We start from the raw sequence: 23,990 nt of genomic DNA on the forward strand, positions 1-23,990 counted from the left end.
ATTCTGGAAAACACAACATCAGAGGATTAAATTTATTTAATCACCTTTCACTTTTGAACCTGAATTACTTAAATAAACTTCATGGCGAAGTTACTGAGATGCATCTGTAGTTTAAGCATCATTAAAGTCCCATTAGTAGAATGTAGCACCCTCTGGTGGTGACATTTAATACTGTATTTAACTAAACTTTTCTTCAAATTCACCTTTTAAAAGTGCTGAAAAGAAAAGCATACGGACACAGTTACCTGTTTGAAAGCAGGGAAAATAAAATCTCACAATATCAAATCTGACAACAAAATAAGACGACCGGAAGTGAGCGGCTGTCGAAATGGACGGTCGAGCTTTCAGATTGATTCCCGCCCTTATCCTCAGCGAATGCTCCGTTGCCTAGCAACCGTGACGAGGCTAAACACAAGCTAGCAAAAAGCTAAAAGAAAATTGAACCGGATCTCTCCGTTTGTTTTGAACATGTATTGTTTGGCTTCATTGACCAGCCAATACCTTAAAGTACAAACAATTCGACATTTTTAATCTTATTATAAACTTAGCCAATTCACAAATACCCTCACACTAATCAAAAAACACTTGTTTCCATTTTAGAAAATGAGATTAAAGAAGAACATCAGAAATTCCACCAATTCTAAAGCCATTAAAGCTTCTCTATTTAATGTATTTATGTAATATGTTATTGTAAGACATTGTTAGTAAACTCTCAATACATAACAGTGAATTTTATTGTAGTATTCAGTGTCCTGTGTCTCAATGATGCTGAACTTTATTATTATTCAGTTAAACCTACTTTTCATTAAATTAAATTTGTACCAAATTTATAATAATATAAAAACATGTCTAAGCAACCGTTTTCAGTTATTTAAAACTGTAATCTTCTCTTGCTCTGTCCGCCATTTTTACAAGAACAAAAATCTCCTCTTTGTCCCGCCAGGAACCTTGAGAAAGAATACACCAGTATTCCCTTTAAAGCCGGGAAAAGAAGGACGCTTCGACGGCTGCAGAGGAAGGATCTGTGATGACGCATCTTTGTGCACTCAGGATCCAGCAACAACTTACTTTTCCAAAGGACGATTCGTAAACGGCTTTAATTTTCTGCCTCTGCTCGTTGTTTCTCTTCGCCAGAATGGCACCGATCACATCCTCATCCACTTCTAGAAAGAGAAAAATACAACCATTGCTAAATAGTCACTTTTACAAAGCTAAAACCTCAATAAAAACCTCAAATGACCTGAAATGGTAAAGTTTTTCAGTAATTTATCAAAAATAAAACACATTTCACAGCCTTTGTATCTAAAACTTAGAAACAAGAACATTTCTGATCACTCACTTTTACTTTCAATGGCGCTCTGAAGGATCGACGCGTCACTGCTAGCATTGAAGTTTGGATATGGAGTGACCGTCCCGTAGTACTTTGGTTTGGGTTTCTCCTTCACCTTCATAAACAACCAAGATTAGATTATTACCAAAACAATAAATACTGCGGAAAACATAATACGGCTCAAGGAAATGATAATGGACGTGTTTGATTTGCAGAAATAAGTCCAAAGACGAATCTCAACATAGATTATCACTGATTTATTACAATAATTCAATTCAAAAAGTGAATTGCATATGAAATTATTCTGTTTTCAGCTGTTTTTTGTGTTAACTGTGATGAATATAACTTACACTTCAGTTTTTTCTTCCACTAAGCTTTCCATACTTGCATAAAACACACTAAGCTACCTGCTTCTTTTTTTATTTTTAGGAAAATACATTTTATGGTTTAAAAATATTTAACATAGTTGACATTTGGACAGATCTTGTGTAATATTTTAATTTTATGAGAACCAATTTGTGGTTTTCATAACCTGATTATCAAAATTAATAAATTTTGGGTACTGAATGTAAATGTTTCACTTTTTGAACTGAATTATTGAAATTGATATTCTAAATGTATTAGCCTCCACCTGTATACTCACATTGACGGTTTCTTCCTTTGGGTCTCTGTTGTGGATGATACCTTTGAAGAACTTCTTGAAAAGAGACATTTTAACTCGAGTTTTAAAACCACTTTCAATGGACAAACCTGCAGGGGACAAAAAATAGGAGATTTGTAAGTAATTTAGTTGTCACAAGAGAAATGGAGAGAAGAACCTCAGCTGTCAAACAAGGAAAAACAGAAGAAACAAAGATGGGTTGGTGCGTGATTGGATCACCTGGACCCAGGTGAGAAACAAAGACAGGAAGCTAACAAAGTGCAAAAAACACAAAACAATAATTTAGAAAACTGACAGATTTAAACATTTAGGATCTTACCGGAGTCACAAAGCTTGTCCAGACAAACGTTGCAGTGAATTCAGATCACGCCCCTCTCCACCCTTTTCTACGTAGTTTTACCTGAACGGCATCAGCCAATCACCTGTCAGCTTTCCCATAAGGTCTCTGACAGGTGTAGCGGCTCCTGTTCAGTTTTCACCTTTTTACACCTTTAACTCAATCAGATTGTGACTCATGGAAACGATTCAGGAATCAGATAAAAGCCGACAACAAGCTGACAAAAGAGACTGGAATCCACGAACACACCCAGCGTGGTTCTGTTGAACGACGGCTGAACCAGACGGTCCACATTCTTCCGTTCAGAGGTTTGGTGTTAAAGGAGAGCTGGACTAAAGCTATGAACTGGAAATCATGTTACTTCAGAACATGGAGTTTGCAGACAGGAGGCTTTGCTGATAAATAAAATAAAAACTGTTTTGTAGGATAGAAAAGTTAAGGAATGCCAGGACGTAAATGGATTTTGTGATCAAAATTTTGATTGGAGTTAAATCATGAATAGCTGGAGGTGGCAGATTTATTCCTAGCTAACTTAGAAAATAGGACATGTAGACCAAGAATTAATTAAACAGTTTTTTGAATACAAAGTCCATTAAATCAACTCCACACTTAATACATTGCAGTCTTTATTTGTGAGCGTGTTGCTGTACGGTTTGAAAGCTTAAACAATCGAAAAACGCAAAATGCACAGTGAAAAAAGTATTAATCATGTCAATTTTGTTTCCAGTAAACATAATCAAAAAGGGGATGTTGACAGGAAATTCCCACCAGATGTTGGTAACAAAACAAATAATCCACTCACACAAATAAATCCAGCCTACATAATAAATAAATCTAATCTACTTATCTAACCTAATCTATAAATGTACTTATAAATTAAAAGGTATGTGCAGTTAACTGAATAATTTAGGAAATATTGAAAACACTGCAAAAAGAAATTAGCAGATTTAGCACTTGCTATATATATATATATATGTATATATATATATATACTGTATATACTGTATATATATTACTATTTATTTAAATCAAATCAATATCAACCATGAATGTGTTGGTTACTTGGGTTGAAGTTCATGTCTGTTGTGTTTCATGTCAATGGGCCAATCAGAAACATATTTGTAAAAAATAAACAAACATGTTAAATTAACCTATTTTCTCCACTGTAGTTTAAATTTTCAGACATTAAATGCATAAACATCACAAATTAGAAAAGGCACAAGACAATTTACTTTGTATGTCAATCATCTTGCAGGGTGTCACTACTGATCAACATAATTTAAGGACAAATTAATGTTTGTTTGAAATAAAGTACAATATTTTTTGCGTGACCTTTCTTTATATTCATTGCAGTAGTGAATGTTGCATATTTACACTCAAATTTGAACAATAAATTGGTTTGAGTGTATGTACTTTGTCTATTTTGTTCTCTTTTGGTGGTTTTCTCATAATATTAACTGGGAGGGGCTCCTCTCCCACGGCCTCGGCCCCGTCCAGCACCCGGACCCGGCCCGGGTCCTCTCGGTCCTGGTGGCCGGTCGACCGGTCCTCGAACGTTTGGGTTGGAAGAAGCCAGAGCCACATCCTTCTGTAAGTTTACTCCTTTTCCAGCAGAACCAGGTTTTGTTTTGGTGGGTTTCGCTTCTGGTTCTGGTGGTTTTTCTGCAAAGGAAGGCTTCAGTTAAAACTTGGCTTTACGACCGTAATGGTTTACCAGACAATACCAATAAGATGAAAATTAGGGGAAAGGTAACACTTTAGAATCAGGGCTAAGAAATTAGCTACTGAATTATTAGCAATAGCTTATATTTTGGTAACTAGCTTAATTATGATTGCATAATAATCGGGTAACATTTTGAAGGAGTTCTATTCAAATTGTTACATTAGTATAAGATAAGGGCATTATTTTTACCAAGTCAGTAAAAATTAAATGCAACCTGCTTATGAACCATTAGCCAAGTAGCTACACTGCAACAAGCTACCAAAAACAGAAGAAATCTGAAAATATTTTACAGCCGTTGCTGTATTGTGATTACTTAACTGTTACAGTTATGTTGACTAACTCATAATAAGATAATATTTTAAGAAAAATGACAAACAAATCAAGGACTATTTGCTAATGAATCATTGTCTTATGAGTTATCTTTAGCTTATCCTCATGTAGCTACTTAGTTAGCTAAATATGGATTAAATATACATCAGATTGCCTTAGTCCTTTGATAATCTCATATTTCAATTTGTTAAATTAGGTTATAATCAATAAAAAAAGAGGAACAAATCAGGACAGCTAGCAGTTATAGCAGTTAGGTATAAGTGGCTAAATAGTAGCCATCTTACTAATTACAGCTTCCTTTTGATATGTTTTAAAACTAGCTCAGTACTAGCTAATAATTTGACATCAGTAAACATAAACAAGACAAATTAAGGACAGAAAGCTAATATTTCTCATCACAATTTAATAATCAGTAAGATTGTAAGAAGATAGTGTGATACTTGCTAATGAGCAGTTAGCTTATGAAGAACTTATGAAAACATTTCCTTAGGTAGCTGCATAATGACTAATTAATAATCATTTCATCTTAACTTAATTCCATTTTTCATTATCTCATAGTATGATAACATTTTATGAAGAGTCAGGGTAAATATGGTATTTGCTAAAGAATTATTAGCTAGCAATGATTTTGGTAAATAGCTAACAATGACAAGTAATTGCTTGTTGACGATTATGTAATCATGAACTCTTAATAATAACTTGTTTATTAGGTATTAAATTTAGATCTGCTAGTTTGAAATGAGCAAGGAAAACCCGTATTAAACAATTAGCCATTAGCTAACATTCATTTTATGTTTTGTGACACTTTTCTCTACTTATTTCTAACAGGTTTTGATGTTATTTAGATATTATCTTTTTAAATTATCTAATAATTCAATAGAGATAATTATTTATGATTAAATCAGGTGTTCATGGTTAGCTGATGTTTAGCTGCTAACATTCCCTTCTGTTAGCCGTGACGGTGGTTCTGGTGTGACTGACCAGGCTCCGGCGGCGGACTGAGGGATCGGTTGGGCAGCAGGTCCTCCAGGTCTTTCATGACCTGGTTGGTGCTGTCTTTGTTATTTCTCCGGTTCTTCTCTTCATCACGGGCCTGGACACAAAGAGATGGAGGGAAATATGAAAAATTAAACGCTTAGCCAATAATGGAAAGGCAAGCTAGGAGGTAACAACGTTTCCTTAACAACTGGACAGCCATTAAGTGATTCCTGTTGGGATAAAAATAAATCATCACCATTAATAATCATCTACTCACCATCTGCATCTTCTTCTTCAGCTCCATGTTTGAGTTTTGGTAAGCTTCGGAGACTGAGTTCAGATAATAGATGGCCAGCCTGTAACAGATAAACTGAATTAAAGAACTGTTTCTTTGGCTTTGATTTGACTAATGAGTGTAGAGGGCCATATAAAAGGGTTTGGCCGGCCGGATGTGGCCCCTGCGCCTCCAGTTTGACACCCTGACTTACACCATGAGCAGCACGGCCGGGATGATGAGTCCGGGGTTCGCTGCGTAGCTGAACAGGGTCCCCATGAAGGCCGGCAGATCCAGCGTGATCGTCTCCATGATCACATCGAACATCTTCGCCCGCCCGCTGCAGAGTCACACAGACAATAGTAACTAGTTACATTTACTCTATTACATTTACACAAGTAAGCTTTTGGGGAAAAAAGTACTTTTAGAACTAGTTTTACTACATTGTACTACCCAATAATTGTACTGACAGTAACAGAAAGACGACTTCGGTATATTTTTCTCAAGAAAAAGTAAAAAATATCCACACAAGAAGTTACTCAAGCAAGAGTCGGGTAGTTACTAGTTACATTTACTCAATTACATTTACTTGAGTAACTTCTTTAAATAACTACACTTTAACTACGCTGTACTTTGAGTTATTTTATTATGAAGTATTTCTCCTCTTACTTGAGTAAAACGTCTTGATTTTCTACCCACTGAATGAAAAACAAACAAGTTTTAACCAAAAATCCACCAGGAAAAATTTTCTTTTGTCAAAATATAAAGTTTAGTGGAAATTTTGGTATTTTAAGAACAAAAATGACAATATAAGTAACAAAAAATAGCAAAATCAGGGAAAAAAAAATTTCCCAAATGAGTTTCTTTTAATAAAAAACTTGTGAAACTTTAACAAAACCTGCAGGTGTGTGTCTGTGTTCAGTGAATTTTTAGTTAAAACATGTTTGTTTTTCACTCAGTGGTTAGAAAATCCAGAAATTTACTAAAGTAAGAGAAGAAATACTTCATAATACAATTTGTCAAGTAAAAGTAGTAAAAATACTCCTAAAAGTAAATTTTTCAAAAAAGTCACTCAAGTAAATGTAACTAGTTACTACAGAACTCTGGTTATACGTATTATTGTCATTTTTGTCCATAAAATACCATAATTTTGAGTTTCAAAATGCAAAAATTTTCTACTGTTCAAATTCAGAAAATTTCCAAAAGTCGAAAATTTTAGACCAGATTAATCTCAGAATTTACTTTTTTTTTCAGGTTTTTCAGATTTTTTACTTTTCAAACTCAGAAATTTCCCAAAACTTTTACTGAAAATTTTCTGAGATTAATCTCAAAATTTCTGTTTATTTTTTTAGCAGATTTTTGACTTTTCAAACTCAGAAATTTCAAGGTTACTTTTACTCCTTTTTTGTTATTGTTTTATAATTTTCTATTTTTTAAATTATTATTATTATTATTTTTGGGTTCTCTGCCCTCATCTGCACACATAAAGTCTGGGCTGGTTTAGTTTGGTACCTGAAGGGGCCGCAGTCAAACGACGGCGGGAGCGTCATGATGGTGTAAACGACGGGCAGGAGGCTCAGGAAGAGGATGAGGAGCAGGAGCCCCATGTAGAAGTTGTTGGACTTGGAGGCCTTGAAGACTCTCTCATGGGGGACGTTGGTGGCCATGACGGCCCAGCACTGGTAGTACATGGAGCTGAGGAGGCGGAGCACGTTGATACCCACCAGCCCAGGGGCGTAAAACGCTCCCATCCTGTTGGAGAAAAACGCAGTTGTGACTTTAAACTCAAGATTAAAGTCAGAATTCTGACTCTTAATTCTCAGGATTAACGGTTGTAGATATTTTAGGGTTTTTTTTAAGACTTCTTTCAGCAACTTGTGGTCTGCGATTGTTTTTAAAGTGTTTTCCAACCAAATAGTATAATTTTATAGCAAAATCAAGTAACTATGTTACCTTCAGTTGTTGTTAAAATGCTATATATGCCAAATTTGACCTAAAAGAAACTTAATTTCTAATTTAACGCCTTGAAATTGGATCTCTGTCTCTTTTTGAAGCTCCGCCTTTAGGAAGTCATCCCAACATGGCTCCTCTTTTAACCCTTTAACGGCGTTTTTTCCCCAGAGAAGCAGCTCCTATAAAGAGCTCAGCAGGTGTTTGCTAATTGCTGCTGGCTAGTCTGAAGGAGCTGAGTGGGGGAGGAGCTTTGCCTGGAAGGCGGGGCTGGGCCCATCCTGGCATTTTGCCCAGCTGAATGGTTGTCATGGAGATTAAAGGATTTCTCAAACATGAAAGAATCAGAGCAGCACTCCAGGTTTGTTTTGATGAGGGAATAACATCCGGACATGATGTAAAGCTAAAATAAGTTTATTTCCATGATACTGGCCCTTTAATGACTCCATTTTACCATAATGAAGCAAAACCAAGAAACAGAAACATGGAGAGGAGTTAAAACACTGACGACGTCTTTAGTTTTTACCAGATCATCCCCTGGTTGAAGACCAGTCCGAGAACATTTCCACTGATGTCAAACTCTCCGTAAGATGGCTGAAAGTGACCAGACAACAATTACCACCAAGACAGAGAAATGGGTCCAACCTAAGATATTTCCAGGTGCCTTGAATCATATTTAGAGAATTATTTAGACCTGAAATTAAAGTGAGACAATAAAATATGTTTCTCATACAATCTGGTGTTTAAGTACGACAGCGTATTAGGGCCATTGTAAATAAAAAAAGAAAACAACAAAGGGATAAGTTTCCACCCAAAAAATCTCAAGGAACAACAATTTCTGAGTTTGGAGTTTAAAAGATTTCCTAGAAGAAACTATTTTGAGATTAATCTTATACTTTTTAGAGAGAAAAACTTCCATGACTTTCAAAAGTTAAAGATTTATGTGAACAAATACCTGAAATTTCAAAATCAAAAATTTTAAACTTTTCAAACTCAGAAAATTTCCAAAAGTCTAAAATTTTAGACCAGGTTAATCTCAAAATGTCATTTTTTATAGCAAATTTTTAAAACTCAGAAATTTCAAAAGAAATTCTGAACATTTTCTGCAATTAAGCTAAATATTTCTTTTTTTTCTAGAAAATGTTTGACTTTGCAAAGCTAGAAATTTCCATGTTTTTTCTAGTCTTGAAAATGGTCTCAAAACAACAATATTATCGTTTATCGCGATAACTTCTCGGACAATTTATCGTCCTACCTGTGCTATTGATTATCAGTTTTTACTCAGAGCAAAAATCTTCTAGCAACTTGAGGTTGATCAACTTTTGCATGAAACCTTCATTGTCCAGTTTTTTGTCTCCATCTGATGCAAATTTCAGTCAAAGTTTTGAATGCAGAAAAACTCTGTGCATATTTTATGCGTTTCTCTTACAAACCAGCGTTTCCAGTGACTTACAAAACCAGCTTCCAGGTCCCAGCACCAGCAGTAGTTGAGGAAACGAACGATGACGGCGCGGGCGAAGTCGCCGATCAGGATGGTCAGGTAGGTCACCTGGATGTCTGAGACGGTCAGTTTCACAAACTCCTGCAGCACAGCGAGAATTTCCAGGAAAATTACGTTTTATTTTCATATAAAACTGAGATTCTTCATCGTAAAAGTGTAAAAACCAGAGTTATGTAGTAATTAGTTACATTTACTTGAGTAACTTTTTGGAAAAAAAATTACTTTTGGGAGTATTTTTACTTTTACTTATCAGGTATTTCTACTCTTACTTGTTACAAATAATGAAATCACGCAAAAGACAATTTTTTTTACAAATCTGTTTCTTTCAATATAAAACTTAAACTTTCATAACTTACTAGTTTTTCATTCAGTGGGTAGAAAATCCCAAAAATTTACTCAAGTAAAAGTAAAATTTTTAAAAAGTTACTCAAGTACTGAGTAACTGATGAAGTTAATATTTTAAAATTACATCAGACGGACCAAAATATAAAGTGGAAATTTTTATTTTAAGGAACAAAATGACAATAATTCAGGCAACCAGAGTTGAAAACAAACATGTTTTAACCAAAAGCTCACCAGACAATGACACAAACCTGCAGTTTGTGTCAAAGTTTCAGAAGATTTTTATTGAAATAAAATGATTTGAAAACATTTATTTTATCTGATTTTGTTATTTATATGAATTATTATCATTTTTGTCCTTAAAATACCAAAATTTCCACTTAACTTCATATTTTGATCCATCTGATGATGTAATTTTTAAATATTAAATGATTGATAATTTGATCAATCATTCAGTATTCAGTAGACTTTTCACTAAATACTTTTTTTACTCTTAATTGAGTAAAATTTCTGACTAAAACAAACTTTCAGGGTAAAATAATGGATGTTATGAGAGATAAACGTGATTTTTGTTACTATGCCGACTGCCGTCTCCCAGCAGGGGCCTCTGATGACGTCTGCCGGGCTCATCGGAGGCGGAGTGGCGTCCGAATCGTTGAGCAAACGCGAGTAGTTGGCGTAGTACTCCTTCATGGCCCAGATGGAGGCGTTCTTGATGGACTGTTCCTCGTCCAGCTGGAAGGGAAAAACAACCCAGTCAGGTTTCTAATAAAAACCTGAAAAAAGGTTTGAAATGCACCAAAAAACTTTGATTTGATGTTCTGTGTGGAACGTTTTTACTCCGTTATAAAGACAAACATGTCCAGTTAACTCCCAGTGATACAGATATAAACTCTAAACTAACTGGATACCAGTATGATCCAGTCATTTACACAAATACTCACTGATTTGAGTGTTTGTGATAAACAGTCCGAAACTTTTGAAACTCAGAAATTTCTACGTTTTTTCTAGAAAATTTCTGAGATTAATCTCAAAATTTCAGAGATTTTTCTAGCAAGTTTTCAACTTTTGTTCATCTGTGACAAATATTTTTCAAATCTAACGCAAAAATAAAATTTCCTTGTTGACCGTGGCAGCCATCTTGAATTTTTCAGTGGCTAACGTTCATTTGGGAACATCTGTGCCTTGTTGCATCCACATGTGAAAGATTTTACTGAGACATTCGATTATCTGTGCATTATTTGGAAAAAACAGCAAAATGACAGAAGCGCAGCTAGCGTTAGCGCTAACATACCTTACTGTTGACCTCATCAAACAGGGCGAACAGGAAGGTGTAGAGGTTTCCAAGGAAGAGGGCGAAGATGCGTCCCAGCTGCCACTTCAGGGCGATTCGAGGATGGTAGTCCTCCAGTTCGGCAATGGTCTCAAACAGAGGCGGACACACCAAACCCAGCAGGGACATGATGATCTCCAACTGGTGAGACACGCCGTAGCCATCAACAGAAACCAGTAGTCTTTGTTTTCTCCTGGTGTGTATATCTAACTTCTTTACCTCATTCTTCTCATACCAACTGAGGTCATTCCTGTTGGCAAATTCCTGCGATCTCTTCACCACAAAGTAGATGAGGTACCCACTGCCGCCAAGACTGCAGGTGATCAGGAAGTTGGCCAGAACCCGGAGAAACCGCCGCAGGTGGATGTTCTCGTCCTTCTGGTTTTCTTGCTCGTCCACGATGGATTCCTGTTCTTACCAAGAAACAACGTTGACGGTTGGCGGGTGGTTAAAGTCGCAAATTCCATCTCAGAGGCTGTGAGGTACCTTGAAGCTGGTGGTGATGGAGGCGTACTTGTTGTCAGCGGTTTCGGCATTGCCGATGAGGTAGTCCCAACTGGTGAACATCTTCCAGGCGAAGGTGAACTCGCCTTCTTCTCCATCTCCTCCGCCGACGTCAGCATTTTTAGCCATTCTAAACAACCAACCAGAAACAGACTGCCACTAATTGGCATTGGCCATTGAATGTGAGACGATGCTTTGGAGACTCACGTCCGGATCACCAGCATCAGGCTGTATCCGAAGCTCCCGATTCCCACCAAGAGGTAGGACAGAGGCAACCTAAACTTTAGCGGACCAATGGTTCTCTTGTCATCGTAATATCCATAGAACAGGACTGAGTATTTACAGTATCCCTAAAAGGTAGAAAAGGGTTTTCAGAAAGGCAGGGAGTTGGCCAAGTGCGTATAGAAGCTTTCTCTAACGGAGCGTCAAAATCTTCTCATTTTCTGAGTACAGGATTTGGGCAATGTTGCCAGATTGAGCGGATTTCCGTCCAATTGGGCTGGTCACATCATTGAATACAGAGCTTTAGCTTTAGCTTCCTCTAAATACCATGTTGATGTAGCGCTTTAGAGTTAGCTTCTGATTACTGCTTTAGTGTTAGCAGCGCTAACCTTTTTGGTTGCGCACTACCCACCGCAAGTAAGAATGCTGATGTGAAATTTCAACTGATAGAGCAAGAAATAATCTTGCGTCAACGTGGGACAATGTTGGACATTTATAACAGCAAAAACTAAAACCTTTTGCAACCTTAACGACCCGTTGATAAAGGCAGTCCTTCTGCTTGGAAGGAAAATATAAAAAAAGGAGGAAATAAATGCCGTCTTTTCTGAGACTCACGTTGAAGTCCATGAGAACTGAATAATCCTGAGCAGTGTCCTGCTCTGCTCTCGGTACCGTCTTTCTGGGAATGGACCCGTAAGGAAGACCCATGAGGACCTGGACAGTTTAACGTAAAGAGTTCATTTAAAAAACTCTGAATTTTTTAAATTAATCTCATAAATATTCTTGAAAGAACAAAGTCAGAAAAGTCAGAAATTTGCTGCAAAAAATCGGAAATTTTGAGATTAATCTAAAAAAATTCAAAATAACATTTACAATTTCTGAGTTTGAAAAGCCACAGATTTGCTAGAAAAATCTCAAAAAAATTTCAAGAAAAAAAACTTGGAAATGTTCAAGTCAAATAAGTCAAAATGATTGAAATTAGATATTTTTTCTAAAGTTGAAAATTTGATTTTCATTTGATTTTCAACTTATTTTCTAGACAATTTCTGAGATTCATCAAACAATTTTGGCAGAAATTGACTCATTTTTGTCTGTTTACAATAATAAGCTGAACTGCAGAAATTCACCTCAGGAATGACGACGAGTCCAAAGGTGAGACCAAATAGGACGAGATTCATGCCGTACATCCATCGCAGGAAGATGAAGTAAGAAGCGACTGATGATCCGAAGTGACCTAGAGATTCAGAAACACATTTGTAAATATGGTGTCTACCAAATCCAATTGGTTTTCTGTTAAACCAAACTTACTTTCCACCTCTTTAATCTTCCTCTCCCAGGGGATGCAGGCTGTTCTGAAATTTTCAAAATCTCTCTGAAACTTAATCCATTTCTAAAACAAAACATGACAAAGTACATAGTCTGAAAACAAAAACTAAATCAAAGAGAATAAGACAAAAATTTGTTGTTTTTTTGTCCAAACCTTCGTCATCATCACTTTGTAGGCATACCACTTCCTGCCTTTTCCTTTTCCCAGAGCACCTTCAAACTTATCCACAAATTGTTGAGCTTCCCTGCAGAGCAGCATAAAAACACTCAAAAAACTCCAACAATATGCAGATGATGCAGTGGTTGGTTTATATTTGTCTAAACAGGGCCGGCCAAAGAATTTTTGGGTCCCGAAGCAGATTTTTATTTGGGCCCCCGATACCAGCATGTGAACACCAGATCCTTCATCATTCCTAAGCTAATCTATGTGTGTAGCATTAGCATTATTAGCAATTAGCCTACATCATGCCAGTGTTATTATGGCTGTTGATTTTAACCTTACAGGAGTAACAAACAAAAGATAGTACTATTTGGATTTTGAGATGCAGAATGGGATTTCAGTGTGTAAGTATTTTAATTATACTTACACACTGAATAGATCCTAAGCAGCTGCTTATGTTGCATATGAATTGGGCCGGCTCTGTTTAAATTTTCCACCTTTGTTCTCTAGACACAGACATTGAGGAATCTGAGTTTTTATGACGTTACTTTAAGAGAACGAGCCTCCGCTTCATCCGCCAAGGCTTGTTCCTGATGGTGGCGATCAGTTTCTTCTTCTCCTCCACCTCCTCCATTAGCCGTGCCATCTCCCCCTCCGACATGGACTCCTCCTCCTCGTCTGAGTTCGAGTTGGAGTCCGACGAACTGCAGGAGAAACGGAGCCAAATTAGTTTTTAAACATAAAAAGGTCCAACATTCGCTTTCCAGTTTAAAGCAAAGTCTGATAAAAGTGATCAGAACATACATTTTAGTAGGAAATCACTCTTGTATGGAGCTACATTACAGTCATATTGATACATTCATGTTCATACAGATTTTAAACATTTATTTAACTTGCACTATTTTTGTTACTACATCTATTAGTAATAGTAAAAATAGTAACATGTCAGTGGTGATATCCAATGTTTTATATGTGATTTTTGATTAAAATAATAATAAATCACATTTTTGAATGTTTTAGTTTGACTTAAAGCAGACACTTTATGCAAAAATCTCGGTTTCCATTGCTTAAAAAAAACAAAACTCGAAGCACTTAAAAGAAAATCACTCCGCTGGTTTTCGGTAATAAGTTGATGCTTTTTGGTGTCTGGAAAATGAGAAGTTTCAAAAACCTCCAGAATGTAACGTCACAAATCAGAAGGCGTCGTTACCTAGCAACCACAGCAGAGTTCCACCCGTTACCTAGCAAGCAAAGCATGGCTCCAGCATGTTTCGTCTGGAGCTGGTTTTACTGCTGCACAATGGCTGCTGGAAAAGACAAAGTCTTTTGTTGTTGACTTGCCATCCAGAAACCACTTGATGCATTTTGTTGGTTGTGCAGGAGGCTCCACTTTTGCTCCTCAAAGATGTACAGTTATATAGCTAAGATCTCATTATTTAAGAATGATGTTGTGCAAAACAATTTGATTTCCTAAACTGTTCAGAGAGAAATAATGGGTCACCTTTAAATGACCACCTGTAATACTCGGATCGTCCACCAGAGGGCAGCATGTTTGATTAAAGGGGAGGTGAAGGGAGTAGAATTATAATACATTCTCCTACCTGTCACCCTTCTTCTTCTTCTTCTTGTCGTCATCTTTGTCTTTCCCTTTGTCTTTTCCTTTGGCGTCGCCTTTCTTTCCCTTCCCGCTCTCCTCCTCCTTCCCTCCTTTCTTCCCTCCTTTCTTTCCTCTCTTTCCTTTCCCGTCGTCGCTGTCGTCTTCATCACTGTCTTGGGCTTTGCCGCCTTTCTTCCGGTTTGCTGCTCCTCCTCTCTTCTTCTTGGGAGACTCATCTTCGCTGTCATCATCATCGCCGTTGTTCTTACCGCCGCCTCGTTTATTGCCGGGCTTCCTCCTGTTTCCTCCTCTTCCTCGTCCCTTTGGAGCCTCATCTTCATCGTCTTCCTCTTCGTCGCTGCCGGCCTTCTTACCTCTTCCTCTTCCTCTTCCTCCTCCTCCTCGCCCACCTGCCGGCCTCCTGTTGGCTTTCCTCCGGTTGCCGCCGTCTAAAAGTTAAATCACATCGAACACAACATGAAATCCTGATCTACGGAGGCAAATTAGAGCCAATATAGACAGAAAAAAAACAGCAAACTTCTGCCAAAAAACTTTTTTTTTAGATTAATCAGGAATTTTCTAGAGAAAAAATCTGAGTTTGAATATTTGTAAGAAGAATCTCAGAAATTTTGAGACAAATTTCAGAATGAAAAAAAAACTGAAATAAATCTCAGAAATTTTCAAGCATTTTCTAGAAATTTCAGAGTTGAATATTTGCTAGAGAGAATTGCAGAAAACTTGAAGTTAATTTCAGGAATTTTCTACAAAAACTTGTACATTTTTTGAGTCAGAAATAAAAAAACTAAATTTAAAAAAAATCAAACTCAGAAGCTTCCAAGTTGTTTTCTAGAAATTGTATACAAAAAATCTCTAAATTCTGAGTTTTTGTAGAAAATTTTGGACTTTTTGAACTCAGAAATTTCTTTGTTTTTTCTAAAATAAAGAAAACTGAGATGAATTTAAAAATTTCTAATTTTTTTCCATCAAAATTTTGACTTTTCAAACTTCAGAAATTTTTAGATTAATCTCAAAGTTTCTGATTATTTTTGGCAAAAATTTGCTCTATTTCAAAAAATCTACAACGGCCCTTAATACGCCGTCGTTCAACATAAAAGTTTTTTTACTCACCATCGCTGTCGGTCTCATCTTCATCAATCTCGATTCCGACTGAGGAAAACCGTGGATGAAAGAAAAGTTTTATTTATTAAAGGATTAATTTTGACAAGCTTGTAAGCAGAACTGGTTTAAAAATATAAACTGCAAAAACACAAAATTATATTTTTGTTTAGTTTCTGGTGCAAATATCTTCTCACACATGAAATAAGAAAAAACTTACTTATAGGTTAACATTTCAGCAAGACTTAGAGCTTCTTGTTTTACATAAATAATTTAATATTGATGAAAAAGTTCCAGTTCATTAATGTAAAAAGACATTTTCTCTTGTTTTAAGTGAAATAATCTGAAAGTGGAACTAACTCCAGTTAGGAAAAACTCCAGTTTTTTTTTTTTCGAGAAAATTTCTGAGAATAAAAACTTTTGGTTTTTTTCATAAAATTTTTTCAACTTTTCAAACTCAGAAATTTTCAGTTTTTTTCTAAAAAATCAACGATTAATCTCAAATTTTCTGAGTTTTTTTTTTACCTACTGTGGCCCTGCCACCCTGTCTTAGATAACAAATAATTTAGACTGAAGAAATAAGAAATCCATCAGAATAATCTGCTGCAAACCAAACTCATAATTTAGAAATATTCCCGAAACAAAAAGCAGCATATTTAAAATGAAACGTGATTAAATTAAAGGCAGATTTCTGGATTATCGCCTCACCGTCCTCCACCGCCGCGCTTCTTCTCGGCATGATCTTCTCTCTTTCCGTCGCCCTCCGTCTGCTCTGCCTCGGCTTCCCGCCAGAGCCCAACTCAGGTGTCTAACAGCTCTGTTGCCATGGCGACGGCCACACGCAGGTAACAAAGGGTGTTTTGTTGTGAGGTGCAGATCTGCAAAAAAAAAAAATTAGTAAAAAAAATAAATAAATAGGTGATGAAGTAAAACCTCTGCTTTATTACCCAGAGTGGGTCCTGAAAAGGAGGCAGTGTCGTACCTGTCCAGGTGTAATGGCGCAGGTTTCCTTTCCTGGGAACAAAAAGTTGGCATAGAGTCGCTGAAACACTCTCACTCGGTCTGTCACCCGAGAAGACAACGGCAGCCATCTTAAAGATTTAATGAAGGTTTAGGTTTCCCTGTGAGAGGCTCGTTTAGCGACATGTAAATACGAACACGTGGCTCTGCATCTGAGAGGCTTCTACGGAAAGCCAAAAGAGCCACAAATCACAATTTCTTTTATAACACAAAAAGTCACGCAAAAAATGTCGATTTATGGCTCAGAAAGCAGTAAAATATGGTGAAAATCCTTTTAAAACGACGCTTTTTACACTGTTGTAAGGACTACGTTCTAAAAATTACACCGTTTATACTGATCATGCATCTGAGAATTTATTATGGAAGGTCAAAAGTGCCACAAGTTGCACCAGTTAAAGGTCTGGCTAAAAAGTTCTAAAAAAAGCCAGCTTATGGCTCAGAAAGCTGTAAAATATGGCAAAAGCCTATGCAATACTATGTTCTAAAAATTAAACAATTTATACTGATTGTGCAATGTTTTGACAGGATTTTTGCACTTTATAGGATTTTAAGTCATAAACTCCTAAAAGCCGCCAGGTGTTTTGTGACTTTCATGGTAAAAGTCACAGATAAAAGGTAAAAGTGTTGATTTGTGGCACACATGGCTTCCCGTAGCTTCTTCTTCTCTTGGTGCAGTTTGGATGAGGAATCAGCCGATCCTGAAGAGGAAGGTGAGAGCTGAGCTGCAGAACGGCTCGTTAAAAACCGAGCAGAGTTCATGTTTCACAGGGATAATGACTCGATTACACAGTCATTATCCATGACTGGTCTCACAGCCAGCTGACCTTTGACACCTCAGGTGAAGAAAAAAAGGTCAGGAAATAAATATTTCCTAAAATAAGCCTTTTTTTGTTTATTTTCCTCTAAATAAGTTATATTAGTTTTAACTGAGGGCAGAAATATTCAGCTGGGATTATAAAGGAAAGAAATGCAAAAGTAGTTTTTTTTTCTCCTGAAATTCACCTTCAGAAAAGGTTTGATTGGCCACTAGGTGGCGTAAAAGTCCCATTTCTGATAATCAGCCTTTAGACAATTGGTCATTAATACATTTACAGGATCAATGTTGACCCTTAACTGTAAAAGGAAGACATATACTGGTATAAATAGAAAAAAAAATTATAGCTTCTGAAAGGAGATTTGTTGTATTTGTTTCTATGGCGGAAAATTGAGTGGTAGGAAAAACTGTTCTGATAATTAAAAGTGTGAAAACAGCTTGAAATAAATTCACTGATGTTATTCTACATCACACTAAAAAATGACCAAACATTTGTTTTTGTGCATTTGTGAACATAATTTATTTACATAATACAATAATGGAAGATTAAACACACACACACACACACAGCAGAATATAAATACGATGTACAAACTTTTAGAACTAAGAGGGGTTAAAAAAAAAAGCAGCAAGACCCAAAACAAGACAAAACAAATTTAATGGAAATCGTAAAACTTTCAACCACCAATCAGTTAAATCATCAGTTCCCAACAACGTCACTTCTTAAAGAAACAAAACAACAGGTGAAAGGTGAACCCCTTCCAAAACGAGTTGAACAAACTGCACACACGCTAGTGTTCAGGAAAGCCACGGTAACGGCAACAATCAGTCTTGGACGGTTTGGGGACTCCATTAGAGCCCAATGCGACCGGAAGTGAAGCACAAAGTTGGCAAAAATGTCTCCTAAAAGGAATCCAAGTTGTGGGTTTGTGTCTTGGCAGAAATCCAGAGGGATGAACGAATCTCTTTTGCTACTCAAGCCAGCAGAGAGCAAGCGTAGACAGCCCGTTAGTCCGAGCTGGCGTCGTTACCGGGCAGATTTCAGCCCGTTAGTCCGAGGTAACGCTGTTACCGGGCAGATTTCATAAAAAAAAAAACACCGGAGCGGGAAGCAATCAGCAGGATGTTTTTAAAGGGAAGCCACACTTTAATCCGCCTCCTCAGCCAGCATGAAAGCTCCAAACGCCGCAGAGAATCACGAGAAGAAGAAGAAAAATCATGTTAGCAGAAAATGTGAACCGGGTCAGAACCGGAGGGAGAAGTAAGGAAGAGAAGTTGAGTTCAGGTCCGTGTTCTGAAATCTGTTAAAAGTCCAACAGAGTCGTGTGTTCATATTCTCTGGATCTTCTCGGCCACCACCATGGGGTTCTCCTTACGGATCTTGGCAGCGGCGTCGGCTTTGTAGTCGTACGGACAGTCGTGTTTGTCGGAGTAGCGGTGGATCCCGCAGAACAGATTCCCACAGCGGCAGCCGAAACCTGGAAGAGACGGAGAGGATTTATTACCACAACATGAGGACGGGAACAGGATTTTAGACAAACACCAGGAAGAAAAACGAAAATAAATTAGGATGGAAAAATTTAGAGTTATTTACGACTAGAAAAATGGCTGTTCCTTGTGAAACAGCCGTGAGAATAAAAAGATTCTGAATGAACGAATCAGGAGAGACGGAGCTAAAGAGAGACGGTGAAAATATTTCACATGGAGCTCAATGGAGGAAGGTGACCTGCCGGCACTCAGTGTTTTATATTCCCATTAAATCTTCCCACTGCTACTTTTTGATGCATAAAATATTTCTGCAGAGTGAAATTTTCACTAACAGCATCATTTGTTTTTTTGCTTTTGGAAAAATAAGTAAATTGGGAAAAAGAGTAAAAACTCAAAACATGATTTTAGAAAAACCGCAAGAGATCAAAAAGTGAGTCATTTTAAGAAACTTGCTTAAAAGACATAAAAATTTTTAATAATAAACAGATAAAGCTGAAATCTGCAGAAAGAACTGAAAGTTAATGAATTGCTGAAATCATTAACTTTCAGCAGCATCACTGGAAAACGTTAAAGACGACAGAATATTAGGAGCAAAACAATCATGTTTTCTTACCAGTGAGGCCGATTTTTTTGCGACACATAAAGCAACGGTTCTTTTTGGGCTTGGTGGGTTCGGAGGGTCCGACTTCTTCACTGCCAGCAGTGGAGGGTTGAGGAACTGAACTGGGGGGCTGATTCACAACTGGAGACACAAAAACGGGTTTTAAACCAAGTTTATCTTTACAGCACATTCAAAGTGCTCCGTATCATAAAAAATAAATAAATTATGATTCTGATTTTAATAAAACCAAAAAGCGTGTACGTTAAAAATCAGCTGGTCCATTTCTGGTACCAACCTGCTTCTGTGTCGTCTAGTTTCTCCTGAGACGAGAGCCTCATTTCAGTCATCTGCTGCGTTACCGAGGCAGCAGCTGAACTCCCACTGAGGAGGAGGAGGAGGACGAAGAGCAACAAATCATGAATTAGAAAATATATTCTCAATTTTTCCTCAGACTGAAACAGAGTCTCTCTGTTCATTTTAATCCTCCATTTAATTCAGAAAATGAAGCAGGAAATGAACTAGAATGTAAAAAAAATCTATTTATTTATAATATTTAAACGTTATATTTAAAAAAATATGTATTTTTCCTTCACTTGTTCAGATCAGGAACAAACAAAATTTCATATCCTAAATGTTTTATTTTAAACTTTATTTAAAAAAGAAAACAGATTTCTAAAGTGTTTCTTTTCCGTTTTGATACAGACCTGCTCAATACATGAGATTATTATTAAAAAGACCATTTATTTTATTAAACTTACCACAATGTGAAATATATTATGTAGCTCATTTACACGGCTAGATGTTTGAAAGCCTTTATTTCTGTTAAATTATTATTTTCCACTCATAGTTAATAAAACAACTTTTAAAATTAGAATATTACATAATGCCTATAAAAAAACTAATGTGCGATTAATGAAACATGTTTTATAACTGATTAAAAGGTTATTTTCAAAATTTAATCTGAAAAATAAGACTCAACAGGACCTAGTACATACTATAATTTAATGTGGAAATTGAGTGGAAGGAAAAACTGGTTGAAAGAGCAAATAAGTTCTTGAGACTACATAATCAAAATACTGAATAAAATATTTCTTTCTTGAGTATCTTTTTGAGGGGGGTTTGAAAATCAAGATGTTTGGATATAATTTATTGTGAAAGAGCTTCAACAGGAAGTTCTCACCTGAGAGGATCTGTGGTGTCGGAGGCAGCAGCCGCCGCCGCCTCAGCCGCCTCCTCTGCGGCAGCAGCGGCGGCGGCTGCAGCGTTGTTCAGAGTGTCCTCTAAACTCTGGATGGCGGACTCCTCGGATGCGGAGCTGCTGCCTGATGGGGGAAGAAAATGGAGGAACAAGATGGAGGATCAAGATGGAGGAACAATCTAAGCAGGTCAGAGTGAGCAGACAGAAGCTGAGGTTCTCACCGATCGGGCTCAGAGAGCTGACGCCGCCGTTGTTCTGTCTCGACAGGTGCTCCTTGTGGCAAACGGAGCACATGCCGTTGGTCCTGGGGTTGCCATAGAAACCACAGCCAGTGGCGCACAGCATGGGAACCGGGCTCTGATTGGTCTCCTGGGCCATGGCAAAATGTCCGCCACTGACTGACAGATCCTGGAGACGCAAACAGATTCACGTCAAAGATAGGGAAAATAATGAGGACAGATGGGTCACCGCGCAGGGAAATTACAGAACGGTCAGCCGAGAAACAAACATACAGATTTAAATGTAAATAACTATGATGGAGTATTAGGGCCTGGATAGAAAAAAATACATTAAATTACACAAATAAAGTCAAAATAATACAAGACTAAAATCATAATAGCCCGAGAATAAAAGCGTAGGGGAACAATTTGAAAATAATACAATAATAAAGTGATAACATTTTGAGAATTAAGCCATAAAATTTCAAGAATGAATTTATGTGAGAATAAAGTGAAAATAAATAAAAACTGATCATGTTTTTCCAGCCTCCCTGCTGCTCTCTGTTCTTTTTTAGGCAGTCTGTCCTGAGGTACAATATCATGGCTCGTCCTATAAACGGTAACATGTTAGCGTAGCCGCACCGTCATATTTGGTTGTACCCAAAATTAGGTTGCTAGTATTTGAACCGGCTGTACATTGTGTGCTGTGTGACATCAGGGACACAAACTTCCAGAAACACTAAATATAATAATGTTTTAAAAGACAGGGAATTTTTTTACTCATTTTCATTCAGTCTATTATTTTCAAGCTAGAGTTGCTGGCTAAGAAAAGTTGAAAAACTTTTCCCCTTACTTACAACAAACAAAAATGTATCTATTTATCTCATCATTTGTGAATAACTATTTACTCACAAATTATTTGGAAAGTGACTTAAAGAGTGAATAAATGACATCCCTGACTGTTTAATAGTTTTACAATTTGTCATAGTTTAAAGAAAGAAAATAATAATAATAATGTGAAAATCCAGTACAGAACAAACAATAAATGCATTTAAAACCAAATCATCACTAAACTGGAAAACCCTGTGAAGATATATGTAAATAAAAATATTTCTACATTTAATTTGTATGATATAAATTGTCCAATAATTTATTATGTTTATTACAATTTAAAAAATGCATTTTCATGCTTTGCTAGATAAATGTAGCCCTTTTGCTAAATTATTCTCATTCAGTCCATATTTACACTTTTTATGTGTAAATATGGAGTTCCCTCTTAACCATAACTTTTATGGTTAAGAGTGAAAAAGGACAATTTAGAAATAAAACAAATTTTAAAGGGCCTTATATGTTTAGATTTAAAAATACTTTCATAATCCCAAAGGAAAATTAAATTCCTTTAAATTCAATTAAATTTACCCCACTAACTTAACTTTAACTTTGAATCTATAATTCTGGTATCGTTTGTAGATTTGTGTTGTTACTTTCCCCCCCAACATATTAAAATCTTTAAAATGTGCTGCTTCAGTCAGAGGCTTCCTCAGATTCACTGCAACACAGACAGCAACAGGATATACTTCCTAAAAACAGAAATCAGTATCTACAGCAATTCTTTAAGTAAAATGGTGTAAATTAAAACATTTAATTTCAATCTAGGATTAAAAAGGACATTTTTAATTTGAAATGAAAGAAAAATATAATACTATCACCAACATGAAGTTGTCTCTTTTTGAGCTAATGTCTCTAGTTGGACCAGATCAATCTGTGATTTTGATACAAAAATAGCTCAAACTAATTCCTAGCGGCTCAAATCAAATAAAAATGGTGAATTATATTGATTATTTAACCCATGCACCTGGAGATCACTGAGACAAAAGCCTCTAATGAGGAACTCCATGACAGACTGGCTAGTCTTTTCTAGCTTTAGCGTGGAGAATACCTGATTATATCGCTAAGAAAACATTAAAATCGCAACCCCAAAACATTTTGAGTAAAATTGAATTAAATCAATAACATAATCTGTTGTTTTCATTTGTTTCCTGATCGGTTTCTGGGCCACAGCCGTTTTAAATCTACAAATCCACTGAGTCATGCTAGCAGGCTAACGACCAATGCTAACAGCTTTGCTTTGAAGAAACCCCCCTTATAAAACTTATTAGGACAACTGTTTTAATACTAAGTTTACGTAAGGAACATGTATGTTGAATTAAAAGCAATAACTTAAAATTATACTCCTGCATATATAATTTATTCAAGTAAATAAACGGTGCTAGCTTTGTTAGCCACAGTGGTAGCTAATGATCATTTTCTGCTGCTAGCAGATTAACGTTAGCCAAGTTAAAACATGTAAAATATTAAAGTAATCACTTTTATATTAAACCTAGTAAAGGTTATTGCTGCTAATAAGTTGTTATTTGACCGAAATATGGATTATTCGTAGGAAAAAACTCATAATTAGGACAGGTAAAGTTTCCGACGACACGTGCTAGCAAACCGTTCTCTATCTGATTTGTACTTTAACAACTTTCTAGATAAGCTTCAACTGTGTTTTCGGGCATTTTCGCGCAAGTTGAGTGTATTTCTAAAACTATTCTTTGTGTGTTTAACGTTTAAAGCAATAGGAAAATATATAACAGGACGGTTTTAACTTACCCTTTGTGACCGAGGAACGCTGCTTTTTGTAGCCGGTTTAGCGATCACGACCAAAAAACCCGACTTATCCTGAAGCTAACTAGCTGTCCAACGAACTAGGGCCGTCTAGGTGAGTCTTTTTCCTTTCTTTCCTTCGTTTCGGACGTTCCTCACCTTGGGGATGGTGGCTAATTTTGTTATCGACGGCCCCTCGGTCTGTAGCGCTGTGTTGGCATCTGTTTTGTTTTACGTGTTGGCGTTCTGCTGATGGGAATTACGGATCTGTTTCGGTATCCGAGTCATTTGGCTGAGATCATGTTAAAGATACGACTCTCT

The 23,990-nt window shown here is 36.6% G+C and overlaps 3 protein-coding genes and 1 long non-coding RNA gene across 4 annotated transcripts in view; 1 reads left to right on the forward strand and 3 right to left on the reverse strand.

Annotated features, from left to right (window-relative positions):
- Positions 1-23,990, reverse strand: part of LOC114149750 (protein NLRC5-like) — a 1,536,511-nt gene that overhangs the window by 1,023,892 nt on the left and 488,629 nt on the right. The gene's annotated exons all lie outside the window — the stretch shown is intronic.
- The window catches only part of LOC114149825 (uncharacterized), a 461,125-nt gene that overhangs the window by 8,896 nt on the left and 428,239 nt on the right, over positions 1-23,990 (forward strand). The gene's annotated exons all lie outside the window — the stretch shown is intronic.
- On the reverse strand, positions 1,970-17,521 carry tmc2a (transmembrane channel-like 2a). Its single transcript, XM_028025856.1, has 22 exons — positions 16,667-17,521; positions 16,393-16,562; positions 15,697-15,735; positions 14,573-15,017; positions 13,520-13,675; positions 12,966-13,056; positions 12,794-12,875; positions 12,613-12,719; positions 12,101-12,199; positions 11,471-11,613; positions 11,246-11,393; positions 10,979-11,167; positions 10,721-10,900; positions 10,003-10,161; positions 9,037-9,165; positions 8,110-8,177; positions 7,146-7,385; positions 5,848-5,973; positions 5,637-5,715; positions 5,363-5,474; positions 2,311-3,990; positions 1,970-2,080 (listed from the first exon to the last, which is right to left on the reverse strand). The coding sequence occupies exons 2-21, from the start codon at positions 16,421-16,423 to the stop codon at positions 3,782-3,784; spliced, it is 2,832 nt and encodes a 943-aa protein (XP_027881657.1). The 5' UTR covers positions 16,424-16,562; positions 16,667-17,521; the 3' UTR covers positions 1,970-2,080; positions 2,311-3,781.
- LOC114149807 (AN1-type zinc finger protein 5-like) lies at positions 18,158-23,916 on the reverse strand. The gene is made up of 6 exons (XM_028025917.1): positions 23,676-23,916; positions 21,027-21,213; positions 20,788-20,929; positions 19,903-19,988; positions 19,620-19,748; positions 18,158-18,996 (listed from the first exon to the last, which is right to left on the reverse strand). Exons 2-6 carry the CDS (start codon positions 21,181-21,183, stop codon positions 18,848-18,850), a joined length of 663 nt encoding a protein of 220 aa, XP_027881718.1. The 5' UTR covers positions 21,184-21,213; positions 23,676-23,916; the 3' UTR covers positions 18,158-18,847.

Source organism: Xiphophorus couchianus, chromosome 8 (assembly GCF_001444195.1).
Source record: "Xiphophorus couchianus chromosome 8, X_couchianus-1.0, whole genome shotgun sequence".
NCBI lineage: Eukaryota > Metazoa > Chordata > Actinopteri > Cyprinodontiformes > Poeciliidae > Xiphophorus > Xiphophorus couchianus.